General features: G+C 57.9%; 1 protein-coding gene across 6 annotated transcripts in view; it reads left to right on the top strand.

Annotated features, from left to right (window-relative positions):
• BRF1 (BRF1 RNA polymerase III transcription initiation factor subunit) overlaps positions 1–18,493 on the top strand; it is a 99,057-nt gene that overhangs the window by 31,943 nt on the left and 48,621 nt on the right. For 4 of the 6 annotated variants that reach the window (XM_034938298.2, XM_003806985.5, XM_008959030.5 and 1 more), the window contains one exon: positions 10,042–10,215. The exons of the other annotated variants lie outside the window; for them this stretch is intronic. In XM_034938298.2, the coding sequence (XP_034794189.2) occupies positions 10,122–10,215 (94 nt within the window). In that variant the 5' untranslated portion in view covers positions 10,042–10,121. The remainder of the gene's footprint in view (positions 1–10,041; positions 10,216–18,493) is intronic. 6 annotated transcript variants of the gene reach the window in all.

The raw sequence follows: 18,493 nt of genomic DNA, 5'->3' as shown, positions 1-18,493 counted from the left end.
CTGTTTTCCCCTGGGCCATCTCCAGGAGGCCGGGCTCTTGAGCACCTGCCTCTGCTTCTGGCTGCTGCTGCCGACGGGTGGCCAGCACCGACACATCTAGGCTGGCAGGGGTAGTTGGGCTTGTGATGATCCCTCACAGCAGAGTGGATGGATCCTTACGCTTCCCTTGTGCTTTTTTCCTTGTCCTGCTGTGGACTTACTAGTAGAGGAGTATAGTCAGCGCCTTTCTTCCTGACTGCCGGTGTGATTCTTCTGCAGTAGAGAGCACCCTCTGTGTGATTTCAGTCTTCGGAAATGCTTCGAGCCGTGGCCCGGTGGAAGGCCAGTTTTGTGGACGTGCATGTGTGTTGGGCGCTGGAATGCGTTTCCTGCAGGAAGCGGGTGCAGCACAGCACATCCCTCTCCCTCTCCACTGGCTGGTTCTCTGTGTCTGCCACCGAGAGTGTGCATGAAGACCTGGCACAGTGACTGGATCCGTCCTCTCCTACCCACAGTTTTGTCAGTTTTTTGTTTTGTCTGTTTCAGGGCTTCCTGGCACACACGTTTACAGTTCCTCCAGGTGGGGGCTGGGGCTGCGCTGCCCAGGGGCCCTCCTGACCTCAGGCTGCCTGGGTTGGGGCCCAGCTCTGCCCACTGCTTGTGGTGCCACTAGGCTATCTCCTTTTTTTCTTCTACTGACTTCAAGATTTTCTCCTTGTGAACAGCTTTGTTCTCCACAGAGAATGTAGTCTGTATTTTCCCAAAAACTCGCGGTACCTTTACTAGAGTTGGTCGTGCCTCAGACCTATACAAATTGCAAAGAGTAGTGTCGGTGCAGACGCGTGCATTGCAATAAGATTGGAAACCAACAACAGAGAAAGAGAAATAGCTCATCTTACCTTTTCAAAAGCCTTTTAAATACCTTTGGTTCAAGAAAGAAATGAAAATTGGAACATACAGGCTCCCTAATTAGGGGTGAGTGTCAGTGAAGGTTGTGACCCTGCAGGCCCAGGAGGCCCCGTGGACCCCACTCACTGTGTGGGGGAAGCTGCGGGGCCCCCACCCCTCTTGAGTCTTACTGGGGATGGGTGGTTCTGGGGGACCCTATGCTGATCTTTGTACCTGGGTTCCCACCTGAGGTTCTGCAGCTGCAGCCCGGGTACCTGCAGCATCAGGGGCCATGCCCTGCTGCCCACTCAGCTCTCCCACCCACCTGCCCCAGGCCAGGCACCGCTCCTGCCTGGGTGGGGTGAGGGGCTGAGGGAGGCTGTTGGTCCAGCCCCTGTCCTGTTTCCTGCTGACTTTTCGCCGGAGTCATCCCTTTCGCTGCCAGTCAGGCCCCCTGCTGTGGCAGTGATGCCCTCCTCTGCCTTGGCTGGCTGGGCCTGCTGTACCTCCTTGCTGTCGAGTGTCCTGGGAGCGTGTCTGTGAGGCAGATCCTAACGTATTTTTCAAATACTTCTGGAGACATGAGAGGGGATTTTGGCCCGTTGTAACTGGCACATTTCTGATGCGTTGGGCTCTTCCTCCCTCTTATTTTGTATTTCGTATTTATCTTACCTTTTGTTTGTTTGTTTGTTTGTTTGTTTTTTGAGATGGAGTCTCGCTCTGTCACACAGGCTGGAGTGCAGTGGCGTGATCTGGGCTCACTGCAACCTCCGCCTCCTGGGTTCAAGCGACTCTCCTGCCTCAGCCTCCCGAGTAGCTGGAGTTACAAGTGCCCACCATCACGCCCGGCTAATTTTTGTATTTTTAGTAGAGACGTGGTTTTGCCATGTTGGCCAGGCTTATCTCGAACTCCTGACCTCAGGTGATCCACCCGCCTTGGCCTCCCAAAGTGCTTGAATTAGAGGCGTGAGCCACCACACCTGGCTGTATTTATCTTACTTTTAAAAAACCCTTTATTTGGATTGATTGATTTATCATGGGTTATGTTTGTTTAAATCTTGTTTGTTCTCCTTTGTTCTCCCCATACCGCCCTGGTTGAAGGTTTCATATCAGCCCTGGTCCCGCTGCAAGCTTGGCCCACGGCCTCCACTCCCGCCCGCCACCCAGCCTGCCAGGTTTGGTGGAAATCTGTGAATGTAGCTTCCGACTGTTACTGTTTTGGTGAAGTCTTGATTGCCTTTCTTAGAAAACTGCAAAGATGGAAATAAACTCATGGGCCACCCTTCCTGCCCGCAGCGACGGTCATGTTCTGCGAGGACTCTGTCTCCTCTGCTTGCCTCCGTGCACCCTGTGAGGTCACAGGCCCCTCCTTTGGTTTGCTGGGGACACGCTGAGAATGTATTTAGAGAAAGGGTCTGGGAGAGAGAAACTCCTGCCCCTTCCCCCGGGGATGGTTGCCAAGGGGTTGAGACAGGCACCCCATGGAATGTGGGGAGCATCTGCTCCGGGTCCACCAGCAAGAGACGTTGAATGCCAGTGTGTTTTGATCTCTGTTTTTAAAATCTCAGGCCTTTTGGGATGATTTCTTTGATGTTCTGAAGCGACGGTTCTGAAATGCCGCTAGGTGGGGCTCTCTTCATTGACCTGATGAGCCTTTCGTTTGGGACGCGTTTCTCAGGGAAGTTCTTTTTCTGTTCTCTTGGTCTGTTTTTCCTAGTATAGCACGCAGAGTAAAGTGCATGAAATGTGCTGACCTTCCATGAACCACCTGACAAATCCACATGAGTCAGGCCTGCAGCAGCTCAGAAAGCACCTGCTGCCCACTGGCTTCGCTTGGTTTTCTGCTTCATACAGTGGGAATCATATAGAAAGGAATTAAAAAAAAAAAAAAGACTTGTAATTTTTAGAGCATTTTAGGTTCACAGCAAAATGGATCGGAAGGGACAGAGAGTTCCTGTAGACGCTGAGCACCTCCCACCACACAGCTTCCCCTGACCCCGTCAGCGCCCCCCTCCACTGTGGTGCACGAGCTGCAGTCAGCCGCCCCACATCGACTCATCACAATCAAGCAGGCTCTATCCACACACCCGGGCTCAGGATCACGCAGGCTGTATCAGCACACCCGGGCTCAGGGTCACGCAGGCTGTATCTGCACACCCGGGCTCAGGATCACACGGCCTCCACCTGCACACCCGGGCTCAGGGTCACGCAGGCTGTATCCACACACTCGGGCTCAGGGTCACGCGGGCTGTATCTGCACACCCGGGCTCAGGGTCACGCGGGCTGTATCCGCACACCCGGGCTCAGGGTCACGCGGCCTCCACCTGCACACCCAGGCTCAGGGTCACGCGGGCTGTATCCGCACACCCGGGCTCAGGGTCACGCGGGCTGTATCCGCACACCCGGGCTCAGGGTCACGCGGGCTGTATCCGCACACCCGGACACAGGATCACGTGGCCTCCACCTGCACACCCGGGCTCAGGGTCACGCGGGCTGTGTCCGCACACCCGGGCTCAGGGTCACGCGGGCTGTGTCCGCACACCCGGGCTCAGGGTCACGCGGGCTGTGTCCGCACACCCGGGCTCAGGGTCACGCGGGCTGTGTCCGCACACCCGGGCTCAGGGTCACGCGGGCTGTGTCCGCACACCCGGGCTCAGGGTCACGCGGGCTGTATCCGCACACCCGGACTCAGGATCACGTGGCCTCCACCTGCACACCCGGGCTCAGGGTCACGCGGGCTGTGTCCGCACACCCGGGCTCAGGGTCACGCGGGCTGTGTCCGCACACCCGGGCTCAGGGTCACGCGGGCTGTGTCTGCACACCCGGACTCAGGATCACGCAGCCTTCACTGCACAGCCGGGCTCAGGATCATGCAGCCTCCACCTGCACACGCGGACTCAGGATCATTCAGGCTGTATCTGGACACCTGGGCTCAGGATCACGCAGCTTCCACCACACACCCAGGCTCACGCTGGGCGGTGCGTGTTCTGTGGGTTTAGACGAATGCGTAGTGACGGGTAACCACTGTTACAGTTTCATACAGAGTGCTTTCAGAGTCCTAAAGATCCCCTGAGCTCCACCCATTCATCCCTCCTTCCCCAGCCTCCAGCAACCATTGATCTTTTCACTGGCACTTGGTCATGTGGTCGTAGAGCTGGAGTTGCACACTGTGCATCCTGTCTCTGTGCAGCCTGTCACTCAGCCATGGGCATTTAACTGTCCTCCAGGTCTTTGCACAGCCTGTGGCCTCTTTCTCTTTAGTGGTGAGTAATATTCCACCGCCTAGGTGCGCCACAGTTGATTTATCCTTTCACCTGCTTGCTGAAGGGAATCTGGGCTTGGGCGATTATGAGTGAAGCTGCTGTAAACGTCATGCGCAGGTTTTTCTGAGTGATTGCTGGGCGGTGTGGTGAGAGTATGCTGAGTTTTGTAAGAAACTGCCAAACCCTTTTCCAAAGCACCTGAGCCATTTTGTGCTCCCAGCAGCAAGGAAGGAGAGTTCCTGTGGCTCTAGTTGTCCGCGTCTGGCTTGCCAGTGTCTGGGCTGGAGCCGTTCTAGAACGTGCTGTTTTGGAGCGTGTAAGTAGTTTATTCTTTTATTGCAGTGTAGTATTTCATGGGATGAATAGACCACAGTTTATCTCCTTTTCCTGTTGATGGATGTCTGAGGTGTTTCCATTCTTGGCTGTGCATAGGAAGCTGCTGTGCGTGTTCTTGCACATGGTCCTTCGGTGGACACAGGTGCCCCCTCCGCTTGGGAGTTTACCTGCGAATGGGTGTCTGGGTCCTGAGGTCTGGCTGTGCTCACCATTAGATAGGGCCACAGGGTTTTCTGTAGTGCTTGTACCAGTTCATCTTCCCACCAGGAAGCAGTGTAGGAGAGTCCCAGTGGCTCCGCAGCCTTGTTCACATGTGGCATCATCAGCCTTTCCAGTTGTAGTCTTTCTGGTAGGTGTGTAGCACACTCGCTGCGGCTTTAATTCGCTTTCCCTGGTGAGTAATTATGGCCACAACCTTTGCTCACGCTTCTTGGCTGTTGGGACGTCCTTTCTGTGTGAAGTGCCTATTGGCGTCTTTTGTGCTTTTTAAAAACTGAGTTGTCTTTTTCTTACAGATTTGTAGAGTTCTTTATATATTCTGGATTCGAGTCCTTTGTTGGATATACATGGTTCGAATCCTCCTCCCATGTCTGTAGCTTGTCTCACTCTCTTAATGTTGTCTTTTGACGAACAGAAACTTCTGATTTTTTTTTTTTTGAGACTGGGTCTCACTCACTCTGTGGCCCGGGCTGGAGTGCAGTGGTGCAGTCGCTGCTCTCTGCAGCCTCAACCTCCAAGACTAAAGCTGCCCTCTCACTTCAGCCTCCCGAGTAGTTGGGATCACGTGTACATGCCACCACATCCACTCATTTTTAATTTTTTTTTTTTTGACATGGAGTCTCACTCTTTTGCCAGACTGGAGTGCAGTGGCGCGATCTCGGCTCACTGCAGCCTCTGCCTCACGGGTGCAAGCGATTCTCCTGCCTCAGCCTCCCGAGTAGCTGGGATTACAGGCGTGCACCACCATGCCCGGCTAATATTTGTACTTTTTAGTAGAGACGGGGTTTCACCATGTTGGTCAGGATGGTCTTGATCTCTTGACCTCGTGATCTGCCCGCCTCGGCCTCCCAAAGTGTTGGGATTACCGGCATGAGCCACTGCGCATGGCCAATTCTTTTTTTTTTTAAATAGAGATGGGGGTCTCATCATGTTGGCCAGGTTGGTCTTCAACTCCTGGGCTCCAGTGATCCTCCCACCTCAGCCTCCCAAAGTGCTGGGATGACAGGTGTGAGCCACTGCACCCTGCCAGAAATTTCTTAATTATAATGAAGTCCCAGTATATCAGTTTTTATGGTTAGGGCTGTTTGTGACTTGATCAAGAAATTCTTATCTACTCCAAGGTCTGAAGATACTCTTGTGTTTTCCTCTGGAAGCTTTATTGCTTTATACTTTACATGCAGGTGGTGATATGCCTCAAATCTTTTTTTTTTTTTTTTTTTGGAGACAGGGTCTCGCTCTCTTGCTGCCCAGGCTGGACTGCAGTGGCAAGATCATGGCTCACTGCAGCCTCAACCTTCCAAGCTCAAGCAGTCCTCCCATCTTGGCTGGGCCTACAGGCTTGCACCACCACACCTGGCTGATTATTTTAGCAGTTGGATCTCACTATGTTGCCCAGGCTGGTCTTGAACTTCTGGGCTCAAGTGATCTACCTGCTTCAGCCTCCCGAAGTGCTGGGATTACTACAGGCATGAACCACGGCACCCAGCCTGAGTTTACTTTTAGAATTCATTTGTTGGAAGGAAGTCTAAGGAGACTCACAGGCTATGGCTAGCTAATTAGTAGTTGGTTTCTATGTGAATATCTGTTTATTAATAACATATCTGACCAGGCATGGTGGCTCATGCTTGTATCCCAGCACTTTGGGAGGCGGAGATGGGCGGATCACGAGGTCAGGAGTTCGAGACCATCCTGGCCAACAGTGTGAAACCCTGTCTGTACTAAAAATACAAAAAATTAGCTGGGTGCAGTGGCGTGTGCCTGTAGTCCCAGCTACTCAAGAGGCTGAGGCAGGAGAATCACTTGAACCTGGGAGGCAGAGGTTGCAGTGAGCTGAGATCGCACCACTGCACTCTAGCCTGGGTGACAGAGCGAGACTCCATCTCAAAAAAGAGAAAGAAGATGGTAAAAAATAACTTACTGCAGTCATCGTAAGCCCCCATTTTAGTCCTTTTGGGCTGCTGTAACAGAACACCACAGACCAGAAAGGCAAAACAGCAGGAATGTGTTTCTCACACTTTTGCAGCTGGAAAGTTTGAGCTAGAGATGGGGGAGACAGCTGCCTCCTCCCCAGCTCTCTAGTGAGGGCCGCCTCCCGGCTCACAGACAGCTCCTTCTCACTGTGGCCTCCTCCCCAGCTCTCTAGTGAGGGCCGCCTCTCAGCTCCTTCTCACTGTGGCCTCCTCCCCAGCTCTCTACTGAGGGCCACCTCCCGGCTCACAGACAGCTCCTTCTCACTGTGGCCTCCTCCCCAGCTCTCTACTGAGGGCCGCCTCCCGGCTCACAGAGAGCTCCTTCTCACTGTAGCCTCCTCCCCAGCTCTCTAGTGAGGGCCGCCTCCCGGCTCACAGACAGCTCCTTCTCACTGTAGCCTCCTCCCCAGCTCTCTAGTGAGGGCCGCCTCTCAGCTCCTTCTCACTGTGGCCTCACGTGGTAAAAGAGCTGGGCTAGTTCTCTGGGGTCCGGTTTTTAGGGGCACTGAGCTCATCATTAGTGCTCTGCCTCCTGACCTAGTCACCCCTAAAGGCCCTGCATCTTAATACCATCCCCGTAGGGGATAGGATTTCAACATAGGAATTTTAGGAGTCAAACATTCTGACCATAGCACCCCTGCATGCTGGGAACACGAGCTGGTGCCTGTGGGGTCGGGGCTTGGGATCGAGTCCCAGCCTCAAGTGTGTCGCCTCAGAGAGTACCTCTCCTTACCTTTTATTACAGAATTTTCAAACATACAGCAGAGAGCTGGTAGGTAAGGAGCTGTAGCTTCAGCGGGTCCCCTGTCAGCTGACTCTGTTTCCCTCTGGGCCTTGCTGGGCCGCGGGGATGGTCTGGCTGGTGCTGCACATGCGCAGGTGGCAGCTGGCACGACGCCCTTTCTGTCCATTCTTTTGGGGTCTTGGCTTGGCCCAGGCCTCAGCTCTGGGGACAGTGACCAGCCTTCCACGTCAGCTCAGCTGGACTGCAGGCCTCAGAGCTGTATGAGCTCTAGGCAGGTGGCCTTAGGTGCTCAAGGTGGCAGGGCCACAGCAGGGCTGGGGGCTCCATGTGGTGCTGCTGACTGCCAGGGGCCTGGCAGTGTGAGGCTTGACCTGGACCTGCCGGACTGTGTACCCTGGCCACCGGCTTCCTTGGGATGCAGGCTCAGCAGCTGCCCACCTCTGGCTGCTGGTCATCATTAGTGAAGTTGGGCGTGAGCAAAACATCAGCCCTCACTTTCTCCAGCTCATGTGCCCTTATCAAATAAATCTGGGAGGTCAGTTTTTGACTTTATATGGGGATGGAGGCTGCCTCGGGTAGTCTTTGCAGGAGGACTGTGGGTTTGGGTGCCAGAGGATGCAGTGGGAACTGGAATCTCCGTGGCGGCAGCATTCCTCTGCATCGAGCCGTGACCCACCACACATGTCCTCTGGGTACCCCATGGGGCTTATTGCCTGGAGCAAGGACTCTGCCTGCCCACGACGCCCACTCTGCAGACAGAAGTGGGGGCAGTGAGGTTGGCCCAGGTGCTCCCCACACAGCCTGCGCTCTGCAGACAGAGTGGGGCAGTGAGGTTGGCCTGTACTCTGCATTGACATTTGTTTCCCAAGGTTCCTCCTGCCTGCAGGGCAGCTTTGCCATTTCCCTCCTGATGCCATCATGTGGCCCGAAGCTTTAGGAGGGTCTTGCTCCAGGGAGGCGCGTGTGCTCGGATGTTGCCGTCCTGGCCACCTCCAGCACCTCGCAGCCCCTAGGAGGGCGCAGTGGCCTCCTCCGGTCTGCTGGGCATGCCCTTGCCATGGTGAAGGGATGGCCTGCCCCTCCACACCTGTGGGTATATCTCGTCAGGTGGGACCAGAGACTGAGAAAAGTAATGACACAGAGACAAAGTATAGAGAAAGCACAGTGGGGCCAGGGGACCGGCACTCAGCATACCGAGGACCTCCACCGGCACCGGTCTCTGAGTTCCCTCAGTGTTTATTGATTATTATTTTCACTATCTCAGCAAGAAGAATGCGGCAGGAGAGCAAGGTGATAGTGGGGAGAAGGTCAGCAAGAAAACATGTGAACCAAATAATCTGTGTCATAATTAAGTTCAAGGGAAGGTACTATGCCTGGATGTGCACGTAGGACAGATTTATGTTTCTCTCCGCCCAAACATCTCAGCGGAGTGAAGAATAACAAGGCAGCATTGCTACCAACATGTCTCATCTCCCGCCATAGGGCCGTTTTTCTCCTATCTCAGAATTGAGCAAGTGTACAATCGGGTTTTATATCGAGACATTCAGTTCCCAGGGGCAGGCAGGAGACAGTGGCCTTCCTCTATCTCAACTGCAAGAGGCCTTCCTCTTTTACCAATCCACCTCAGCACAGACCCTTTACGGGTGTCGGGCTGGGGGACGGTCAGGTCTTTCTCATCCCACGAGGCCATATTTCAGACTATCACATGGGGAGAAACCGTGGACAATACTCGGCTTTCCAGGGCAGAGGTCCCTGCGGCTTTCCGCAGTGTATTGTGTCCCTGGTTTATCGAGACTGGAGAATGGTGATGACTTTTACCAAGCATACTGCCTGTGAACACTTTGTTAACAAGGCACGTCCTGCACAGTCCTAGATCCCTGAAACCTGGATTCCATACAGCACAGGTTTCTGTGAGCTCAAGGTTGGGGCATAGTGGCTGGGGCAGAGTTACAGATTAACATCTCAGGGCAAAGCAATTGTTCAGGGTACAGGTCAAAATGGAATCTCTTATGTCTTCCCTTTCTACATAGACACAGTAACAGTCTGATCTCTCTTCCTTTTCCCTACACCATGGCCCTCCCTCTGGGCAGGTGCAGGGGATGGCGCTAGCCTGGCTTTTTCTCAGGCCAGGTGGCTGGCTCTTAGAGGAGAGGCTGGCGGGCGCAGGGCTGAGCAGAATGGGCCCTGCTGAGAAGGGACGGGTGGGCTGACCCAGCCTCTGTGCGGTTGGGGAAGGCGGTGGCGCTGGGGCATGTGGCTGTAGGAAAAGGGGCGTTCCCACCGTAGCCCAGGGCAGTCAGGGGCATAGCACCTGCCAGCCAGCCCAAACCAAGCCCTTGCCAGACACGCCGCACCTCAGAGCCCTGGAGAGACGCACATTCAGCCATGCCGCACACGCCACCCAGAGCCTAAAGAAGGGAAACAGGCAGAACAGGATCTCATGGCACATGGAGATCACAGAAAATTCACATTTCAGTGTCCTTAAATAAAAAGTGATTGGAACCCACATATAAAAAGTGAGCTCAGAAACTTACAAGGAAAAGCACAAATCTATATTCTTAAAGTTGCTGCTGTGGCCGTGTGATACTTTTCATGTTCTGTGGGAACATTTGGCTAAGAGCTGCCTCGTGCTGTGTCCTAGGGAGGCGCCACATCCACCACCTGGGGAACCAGCTGCAGCTGAACCAGCACTGCCTGGACACCGCCTTCAACTTCTTCAAGATGGCCGTGAGCAGGCACCTGACCCGCGGCCGGAAGATGGCCCACGTGATTGCTGCCTGCCTCTACCTGGTCTGCCGCACGGAGGGCACGCCGCGTATCCTTTGGTTTGAGAGCCTCCCAGAGGGCCCCATCTTGATGCTTAGTTGGCTCCCCTCGAATATTGGGACTTGGTAGTTGCAGTAACTTGGTGTTTGTCTTTAATAGAAAAACACCTTATTGGAAGAACTGTTTCAGTTGATCCAGGGCTTTCTGAATTTGGGGTCTCCTTTTACTGGATCGAAGAACTGGGGAGCTGGGCACCTGCCTTCCTTGCACAGCCCTTGGGCATGCAGAGCGAGGGTTCTGTCGGTCCCTGAGAATCATGCCCTGGATTCTCCCTACTTGTGGACCTACTGCGCCTTGGGTGCTGTCTCCACGTCCCCTGTGGTTCAGGCCGCCCTCTGGCCTGAGCAGGTGGGGTGCTGTTGCTGAGTGGGCTGCAGCCAGGCGTACACTGAGTGCCTGCAGCTGTGGACACCGTGACTGTGGGCGATGGGTGGGGAGGCCGCCGACCCTCAGCGGTGTGCAGCTTGGCCTTGTGGGTGGACACCGTGACTGCAGGCGGTGGGTGGGGAGGCCGCCGACCTTCAGAGGTGTGCAGTTTGGCCTTGTGTGTGGACACCATGACTGCAGGCTGTGGGTGGGGAGGCCGCCGACCCTCAGCGGTGTGCAGCTTCGCCTTGTGCGTGGACACCATGACTGCAGGCGGTGGGTGGGGAGGCCGCCGACCCTCAGCGGTGTGCAGCTTGGCCTTGCGTGGAGATCCAGTGTCTGGTGTCCTCTTGCATTGGTCTCTGTGCATCTGGTCCTGTGCCCACTGCTGCCATCTGCAGACACACACATGGGTCAGGAGCTGCCTTCGGCCTCTTGATAGGGAGCCCAGAGCCTTCCAGCCTCCTCTGCTCTGTGCTGTGCTGTCCACACCTGCTGTGCACCTGCATCTTTTCCCTGCTCTCTGGGGGCTCCCCGCTTCCTGGTCCACACCCTCCTCATCTTGTGAGGTGCCTTCTGCAATGGCTCCCTGGGAGAGGGACCTCTTCCGAGCTGCGCCCCTCTGAAGGTGGTCCCCCTCCCTGCCCCGTGTCTGGTGAGCGTGGCGTGCCCGGCCACACGTCTGCCTCCCAGCCTGCGCCCCTGCCGTCGCCTTGCCTCCAGCATTCTCACTGGGCAGTTCTGTGGCCCTCTGGCTCCTGGCCCTTGCTGTGCAGCTGCGGGGCTTCAGCTCCTTGCCTCTAATCTCCACGTTCAGAAATCTCACGGCAGTGTGAGCTCATCAGGCCTTTGCTCTCTGACAGCCTCCTGTCCTGAGCTTCTGTTGAATTCGTCGTTAGATGTGTCTCCCTTCTTCTCTGTTACTCTGCCTGCCACACTGAACCCATGTGGTTATCTCATCCTTCTTTTGCACGTGGCTATCTTTTTGCTTTGGGACAGCACCTGAACTTTAGCTTCCAGCAGGCTGTGTCATTTCTTTCATGTTTTTCATCTCTAAGAGCTCTGTGTGTTTTCCGAATCTTTTTTATAATCTCCCGTTTTCCTGAGTGTGGCATCTTCTCACCTTGAGCTCTTTTCTGTCCTGGTCTGTTTTTCTGGTTGGTCCCCCTCAAGGGGTGTCCTGGGTGCCAGGTGATCCTGGTGGCTTGCTTCTCTTTTGAGTGGGGTGCAGGGAGGGCTCCTGGAGATGACGAGCTGGTAGCCTGCTGACTGTGCCTCTGGCCAGGCAACCCTCAGTATCAGGATCTTTCATTAAAATGTTACCTTTTTTTTTTTTTTTTTTTTTTCCAGACAGGGTCTTGCTCTGTCACCCAGGCTGGAGTGCAGTGGTAGTATCTCAGCTTACTGCAACCTCTGCCTCCCAGGTTCAAGCAATTCTTATGCCTTAGCCTCTCGAGTAGCTGGGATTACAGGTGTGCACCACCATGCCTGGCTAATTTTTTTGTATTTTTAGTAGAGATGGGGTTTCCCCATGTTGGCCAGGCTGGTCTCAAACTCCTGGCCTCAAGTGATCCACCCGCCCTGGCCTCCCAAAGTGCTGAGATTATAGGCATGAGCCACTGCACCCAACCCTGAAAATGTCCTTTTAACATTTTGAAATTTGGGCTGGGCATGGTGGCTCACGCCTGTAATCCCAGCACTTTGGGAGGCCTAGGTGGGCGGATCACGAGGTCAGGAGATTGAGACCATCCTGTCTAACACCGTGAAACCCCGTCTGTACTAAAAATACAAAAAAAATTAGCCGGGCGCGGTGGCAGGCACCTGTAGTCCCAGCTACTTGGGAGGCTGAGGCAGGAGAATGGCGGGAACCCAGGAGGCGGAGCTTGCAGTGAGCTGAGATCGCGCCACTGCACTCCAGCCTGGGCGACAGAGCGAGACTCCGTCTCAAAAAAAAAAAAGTCCTTTTAACATTTTGAAATTTGTCATTTCTGCGTAAAAGTGTTTAAAGCACACACGTGCCTTTAGGGATAGGGATGATGCAAAGTGCCCAGGCAGCCCACTGCAGGATGAGAAACAGAGCCCACGCCCGTGTCCCTGCCTGCCCCGCCTGCTGTCTGCTCGCCCCAGCTCCACCCTGGGGTCCCACTGAGATGCCTGCTCCGATCCTGCTCTCTTAGAGGTAGACCAAGGTCCTGAGAGAGAAGCTGAGCAGAGCCCAGGGTCAGCCCGTGGCTCTGTCTCCCTTGTGTTTGTAGGAGCTGTGTGGGGACTGCTGTGGAGCAGGGCCTAGGGAGCAGGGCCTAGGGTGCAGGGCCTAGGGTGCAGGGCCTAGGGTGCAGGGCCTAGGGAGCAGGGCCTAGGGTGCAGGGCCTAGGGTGCAGGGCCTAGGGAGCAGGGCCTAGGGTGCAGGGCCTAGGGTGCAGGGCCTAGGGTGCAGGGCCTAGGGTGCAGGGCCTAGGGAGCAGGGCCTAGGGAGCAGGGCCTAGGGTGCAGGGCCTAGGGAGCAGGGCCTAGGGTGCAGGGCCTAGGGTGCAGGGCCTAGGGAGCAGGGCCTAGGGTGCAGGGCCTAGGGAGCAGGGCCTAGGGAGCAGGGCCTAGGGTGCAGGGCCTAGGGTGCAGGGCCTAGGGAGCAGGGCCTAGGGTGCAGGGCCTAGGGAGCAGGGCCTAGGGTGCAGGGCCTAGGGTGCAGGGCCTAGGGAGCAGGGCCTAGGGTGCAGGGCCTAGGGAGCAGGGCCTAGGGAGCAGGGCCTAGGGTGCAGGGCCTAGGGAGCAGGGCCTAGGGTGCAGGGCCTAGGGTGCAGGGCCTAGGGAGCAGGGCCTAGGGTGCAGGGCCTAGGGTGCAGGGCCTAGGGAGCAGGGCCTAGGGTGCAGGGCCTAGGGAGCAGGGCCTAGGGTGCAGGGCCTAGGGTGCAGGGCCTAGGGTGCAGGGCCTAGGGAGCAGGGCCTAGGGTGCAGGGCCTAGGGTGCAGGGCCTAGGGAGCAGGGCCTAGGGTGCAGGGCCTAGGGTGCAGGGCCTAGGGTGCAGGGCCTAGGGAGCAGGGCCTAGGGAGCAGGGCCTAGGGAGCAGGGCCTAGGGTGCAGGGCCTAGGGTGCAGGGCCTAGGGAGCAGGGCCTAGGGTGCAGGGCCTAGGGAGCAGGGCCTAGGGAGCAGGGCCTAGGGAGCAGGGCCTAGGGTGCAGGGCCTAGGGAGCAGGGCCTAGGGTGCAGGGCCTAGGGAGCAGGGCCTAGGGTGCAGGGCCTAGGGAGCAGGGCCTAGGGTGCAGGGCCTAGGGTGCAGGGCCTAGGGAGCAGGGCCTAGGGAGCAGGGCCTAGGGTGCAGGGCCTAGGGAGCAGGGCCTAGGGTGCAGGGCCTAGGGAGCAGGGCCTAGGGAGCAGGGCCTAGGGTGCAGGGCCTAGGGAGCAGGGCCTAGGGTGCAGGGCCTAGGGTGCAGGGCCTAGGGAGCAGGGCCTAGGGTGCAGGGCCTAGGGAGCAGGGCCTAGGGAGCAGGGCCTAGGGTGCAGGGCCTAGGGAGCAGGGCCTAGGGTGCAGGGCCTAGGGAGCAGGGCCTAGGGTGCAGGGCCTAGGGAGCAGGGCCTAGGGTGCAGGGCCTAGGGTGCAGGGCCTAGGGAGCAGGGCCTAGGGTGCAGGGCCTAGGGTGCAGGGCCTAGGGAGCAGGGCCTAGGGTGCAGGGCCTAGGGAGCAGGGCCTAGGGTGCAGGGCCTAGGGTGCAGGGCCTAGGGAGCAGGGCCTAGGGTGCAGGGCCTAGGGTGCAGGGCCTAGGGAGCAGGGCCTAGGGTGCAGGGCCTAGGGAGCAGGGCCTAGGGTGCAGGGCCTAGGGAGCAGGGCCTAGGGTGCAGGGCCTAGGGAGCAGGGCCTAGGGTGCAGGGCCTAGGGTGCAGGGCCTAGGGAGCAGGGCCTAGGGTGCAGGGCCTAGGGAGCAGGGCCTAGGGAGCAGGGCCTAGGGTGCAGGGCCTAGGGAGCAGGGCCTAGGGTGCAGGGCCTAGGGAGCAGGGCCTAGGGAGCAGGGCCTAGGGTGCAGGGCCTAGGGTGCAGGGCCTAGGGTGCAGGGCCTAGGGAGCAGGGCCTAGGGTGCAGGGCCTAGGGAGCAGGGCCTAGGGTGCAGGGCCTAGGGTGCAGGGCCTAGGGAGCAGGGCCTAGGGTGCAGGGCCTAGGGTGCAGGGCCTAGGGAGCAGGGCCTAGGGTGCAGGGCCTAGGGAGCAGGGCCTAGGGTGCAGGGCCTAGGGAGCAGGGCCTAGGGTGCAGGGCCTAGGGTGCAGGGCCTAGGGAGCAGGGCCTAGGGTGCAGGGCCTAGGGTGCAGGGCCTAGGGAGCAGGGCCTAGGGAGCAGGGCCTAGGGTGCAGGGCCTAGGGAGCAGGGCCTAGGGTGCAGGGCCTAGGGTGCAGGGCCTAGGGAGCAGGGCCTAGGGAGCAGGGCCTAGGGTGCAGGGCCTAGGGAGCAGGGCCTAGGGTGCAGGGCCTAGGGAGCAGGGCCTAGGGTGCAGGGCCTAGGGTGCAGGGCCTAGGGAGCAGGGCCTAGGGTGCAGGGCCTAGGGAGCAGGGCCTAGGGTGCAGGGCCTAGGGAGCAGGGCCTAGGGAGCAGGGCCTAGGGTGCAGGGCCTAGGGTGCAGGGCCTAGGGAGCAGGGCCTAGGGTGCAGGGCCTAGGGTGCAGGGCCTAGGGAGCAGGGCCTAGGGTGCAGGGCCTAGGGTGCAGGGCCTAGGGAGCAGGGCCTAGGGTGCAGGGCCTAGGGAGCAGGGCCTAGGGTGCAGGGCCTAGGGAGCAGGGCCTAGGGTGCAGGGCCTAGGGTGCAGGGCCTAGGGAGCAGGGCCTAGGGTGCAGGGCCTAGGGTGCAGGGCCTAGGGAGCAGGGCCTAGGGTGCAGGGCCTAGGGTGCAGGGCCTAGGGTGCAGGGCCTAGGGAGCAGGGCCTAGGGTGCAGGGCCTAGGGTGCAGGGCCTAGGGTGCAGGGCCTAGGGAGCAGGGCCTAGGGTGCAGGGCCTAGGGAGCAGGGCCTAGGGTGCAGGGCCTAGGGTGCAGGGCCTAGGGAGCAGGGCCTAGGGTGCAGGGCCTAGGGTGCAGGGCCTAGGGAGCAGGGCCTAGGGTGCAGGGCCTAGGGAGCAGGGCCTAGGGAGCAGGGCCTAGGGTGCAGGCCGGCACTGGGACCCCAGCGTCAGCAAGGTGGGGTGGCACCGCGTCCATGCTGCTGCCTCACTGGGCCTCCTGTGGGGGGACAGATGCCCTGGGACATGGGCCCTCATGGGGTGATGACAGGCAGGACGGAGAGCAGTCCTGTGGCACTGCCGGGGCTGCCTCTGAGCCTGGCAGGACCACCTTTAGCCACAAAGTTCCCACATGCTCCAGCGATCCTCCTACTAAGTGTGTGCCCAAGGGAAAAGAGTACCTGTGTCCCCACCGAGGCTCACGCACAGTGCTCACAGTGGCAGCATCCAGGAAGCCACCCCGTGTCCCCCACGCATTCTAAAATTAGATCCTGGTGGTGGTTGCTCAGCTCTGGGGATTTACGAAAACCCACTGCCCGGTGCACTGTGAACAGGCAGGTTTGTGGCACAAACTTGTACCTTATAAAGCTGCTAAGGACAAGACAGCTTGGAACAGGACTGTGCTCACGGGAGGCTGCACTCTATCCCCTCTGGCTGCTGGTGGCCTGATGGGGCTCCCTTCAGCATCCTCAGAGGATGCTTCGGGCTGGTCTCGGGTAGCTGTAGCCCTCACTTCCCAGCCCACCCCTGCTTTGCCGGCGCTTTAGAGGGAAGTGGGTCAGGCCAGGTGTAGCATGTCCCGCTCTGCCCTCCCCTCAGGTTGCTGGCAGCACCGTGCCCTAGGCCTGCCAGCCAGAGCCCCCAGACCCATCCTGGACATGTCTCCGTCTCTCACCGCCCTCCTTGTTTTCCCCTGCCCCTGTGCCTTCTCCCTCCCTGCTGACCTGCATTGGCTCTGGCCACTGTCCTGGCCTCCTGCAGCCCCAGCTGGCTGGCTGGGCTCATGTGCTGCCTCAGTTTCCTCAGTAGCTCCACCCACTTCCCTTCCACAGAAAATCCACCCAGGAGAGAGAGTGTGCAGCCAGGCTCTCTTCTCCGAGACAGGGCTGCTTGGCCCAGCCCTGCTGCCTGCACAGCTCCCGTCACCTTCTGGACTCGCCCCCTTTAGCCAGGGCACAACAGCACCCACCACCCCACCCCCACCCTGCCATCAGCAGGACGTGGAGGGTCCTATGCAGTGAGCTTACGTTGTGGGGTGCATGGCCCCCACCCCAGGAGAGGCCCCCCAGGATCCTCCTATCGTATCGTCCAGCCCATGGGTGGGACCATGGGCTGGATACAAGAAATCCTCTCTCAGAAGGAACAAGGGCTTGATTTAAGAACATCCAAGCTTATTCCTCCTTCTGCCCACCCTTCATTGTTGCCCGCTCCTCAGGTGTGTCCACTATCACCCCGAAAGTGCCGGGGGCTGTGCACACACACCTCCTCTCTTGGCCCCGCAGCCTGGTGGCTGACACAGCCAGTCCCGGATTCCTGGAGGAGGAACAGGGTGCTGCTGAGTCCCACTGAGTCTGGCAAGGCCCGGCTGACCCTAGGCCTGAGTCTGCTCCTGGCTCCCAGCCCAGGGAGGCTGCGTGGGCAGCAGGGCTGAGACGCGGGACCTGGACATGCCGGGCAGAGACTCAGCTGGAATGAGCACCTCTGCCATTGTCGAGCAGGTAGTTTGTGGCCAGTGTGCTTTTCCTGGCTGTGTGTCTCGACTTGTTACTGCAGCTTTTGCCCACAGCTGGTTTGTGGGTCTTTGACATTTGTTCCTGTCCAGCCAGGCTGCCCTAGGCCTGCATGTGAGAGGGCATCTTGGGATGGTGACAGGCTGGTGAGCCCTAGAGGGCGTCCGAGCCCTGGGGCCAGCACTGTGGATGGTGCCATCACCTGTCCCCACGTAGGTCTGCAGGGAGCATGCCCAGCTTCCATGGCCTGCCAGCCTCAGCCTCCATGGCATGCCTGGCCACGCGTGGGAGCAAGGCCTCTGCCGCCAGCCGCCACACTCCCTTCAGACCCGGCTCCTCTCTCAGGCTGCAGAAACGTGCGTTCAGGTCAGCAGGGGCCATGTGCATTCAGCTTATTCCATTCTGGGGTCTGGGATGGGCTTTCAGAGCCCACACTTCTCTGCCCCCCTGTTCTGGCCAGCACCTCCTTCTGCCACCAGGCCCCCTTGTTCCTGCTCCTCTCCCTCTGCTCCCTTCTCAAGGACAGGGCATTTATAACAGTTTAAGTGGTCAGAAGAAGTTATCAGGATGGCTGATGAGGGAATCAAATGGTGCACACATCATTAGGCATGAAGACGTTGGCATTTCAGTCAGGCACAGTGGCTCACGCCTGTAAATCCCATCACTTTGGGAGGCCCAGGCAGGAGGATTGCTTGAGTCCAGGAGTTTGAGAACAGCTTGGGCAACATGGTGAAACCCCGTCTCTACAAAAGAAAAAGAAAACCAAAAAAAAAATCCGGCTGGTGGTGTGTACCTGTGGCCTCACCTACTGGGGAGGCTGAGGTGGGAGGATCACTTGAACCCAGGAGGTCGAGGCTGCAGTGAGCCATGATCGCACCACTACGGTGCAGCCTAGGCAATAGAGTGAGCCCCGTCTCAAAAAAAAAAAAAAAAAGTTGCCATTTCAGACTTCCGAAAGGCTGACCTGGAAACACGGGCACACCCAGCGTGGGCCCATGTGGGCCCCTTGTCGGTGGTGTCTTGTTGCTGGCGTAGCAGAGGTTTAGCTGAGTTTTGTATGTTGACATTATTAATACATCATTCCTACCAAATTCAATTGTCGATCTTACTGTTTGAGTTTTGGAGTCTCTCCTTTAATGCACACAACTGTGTCTGCTGCTCATAATGCCAGTTCTGCTTCTTTCTTTTCATGTTT

Source organism: Pan paniscus, chromosome 15 (assembly GCF_029289425.2).
Source record: "Pan paniscus chromosome 15, NHGRI_mPanPan1-v2.0_pri, whole genome shotgun sequence".
NCBI classification, from domain to species: Eukaryota; Metazoa; Chordata; class Mammalia; order Primates; family Hominidae; genus Pan; species Pan paniscus.
Note: the sequence above shows the minus strand (reverse complement) of the source record. Positions and strands in the feature narration are given on the sequence as shown.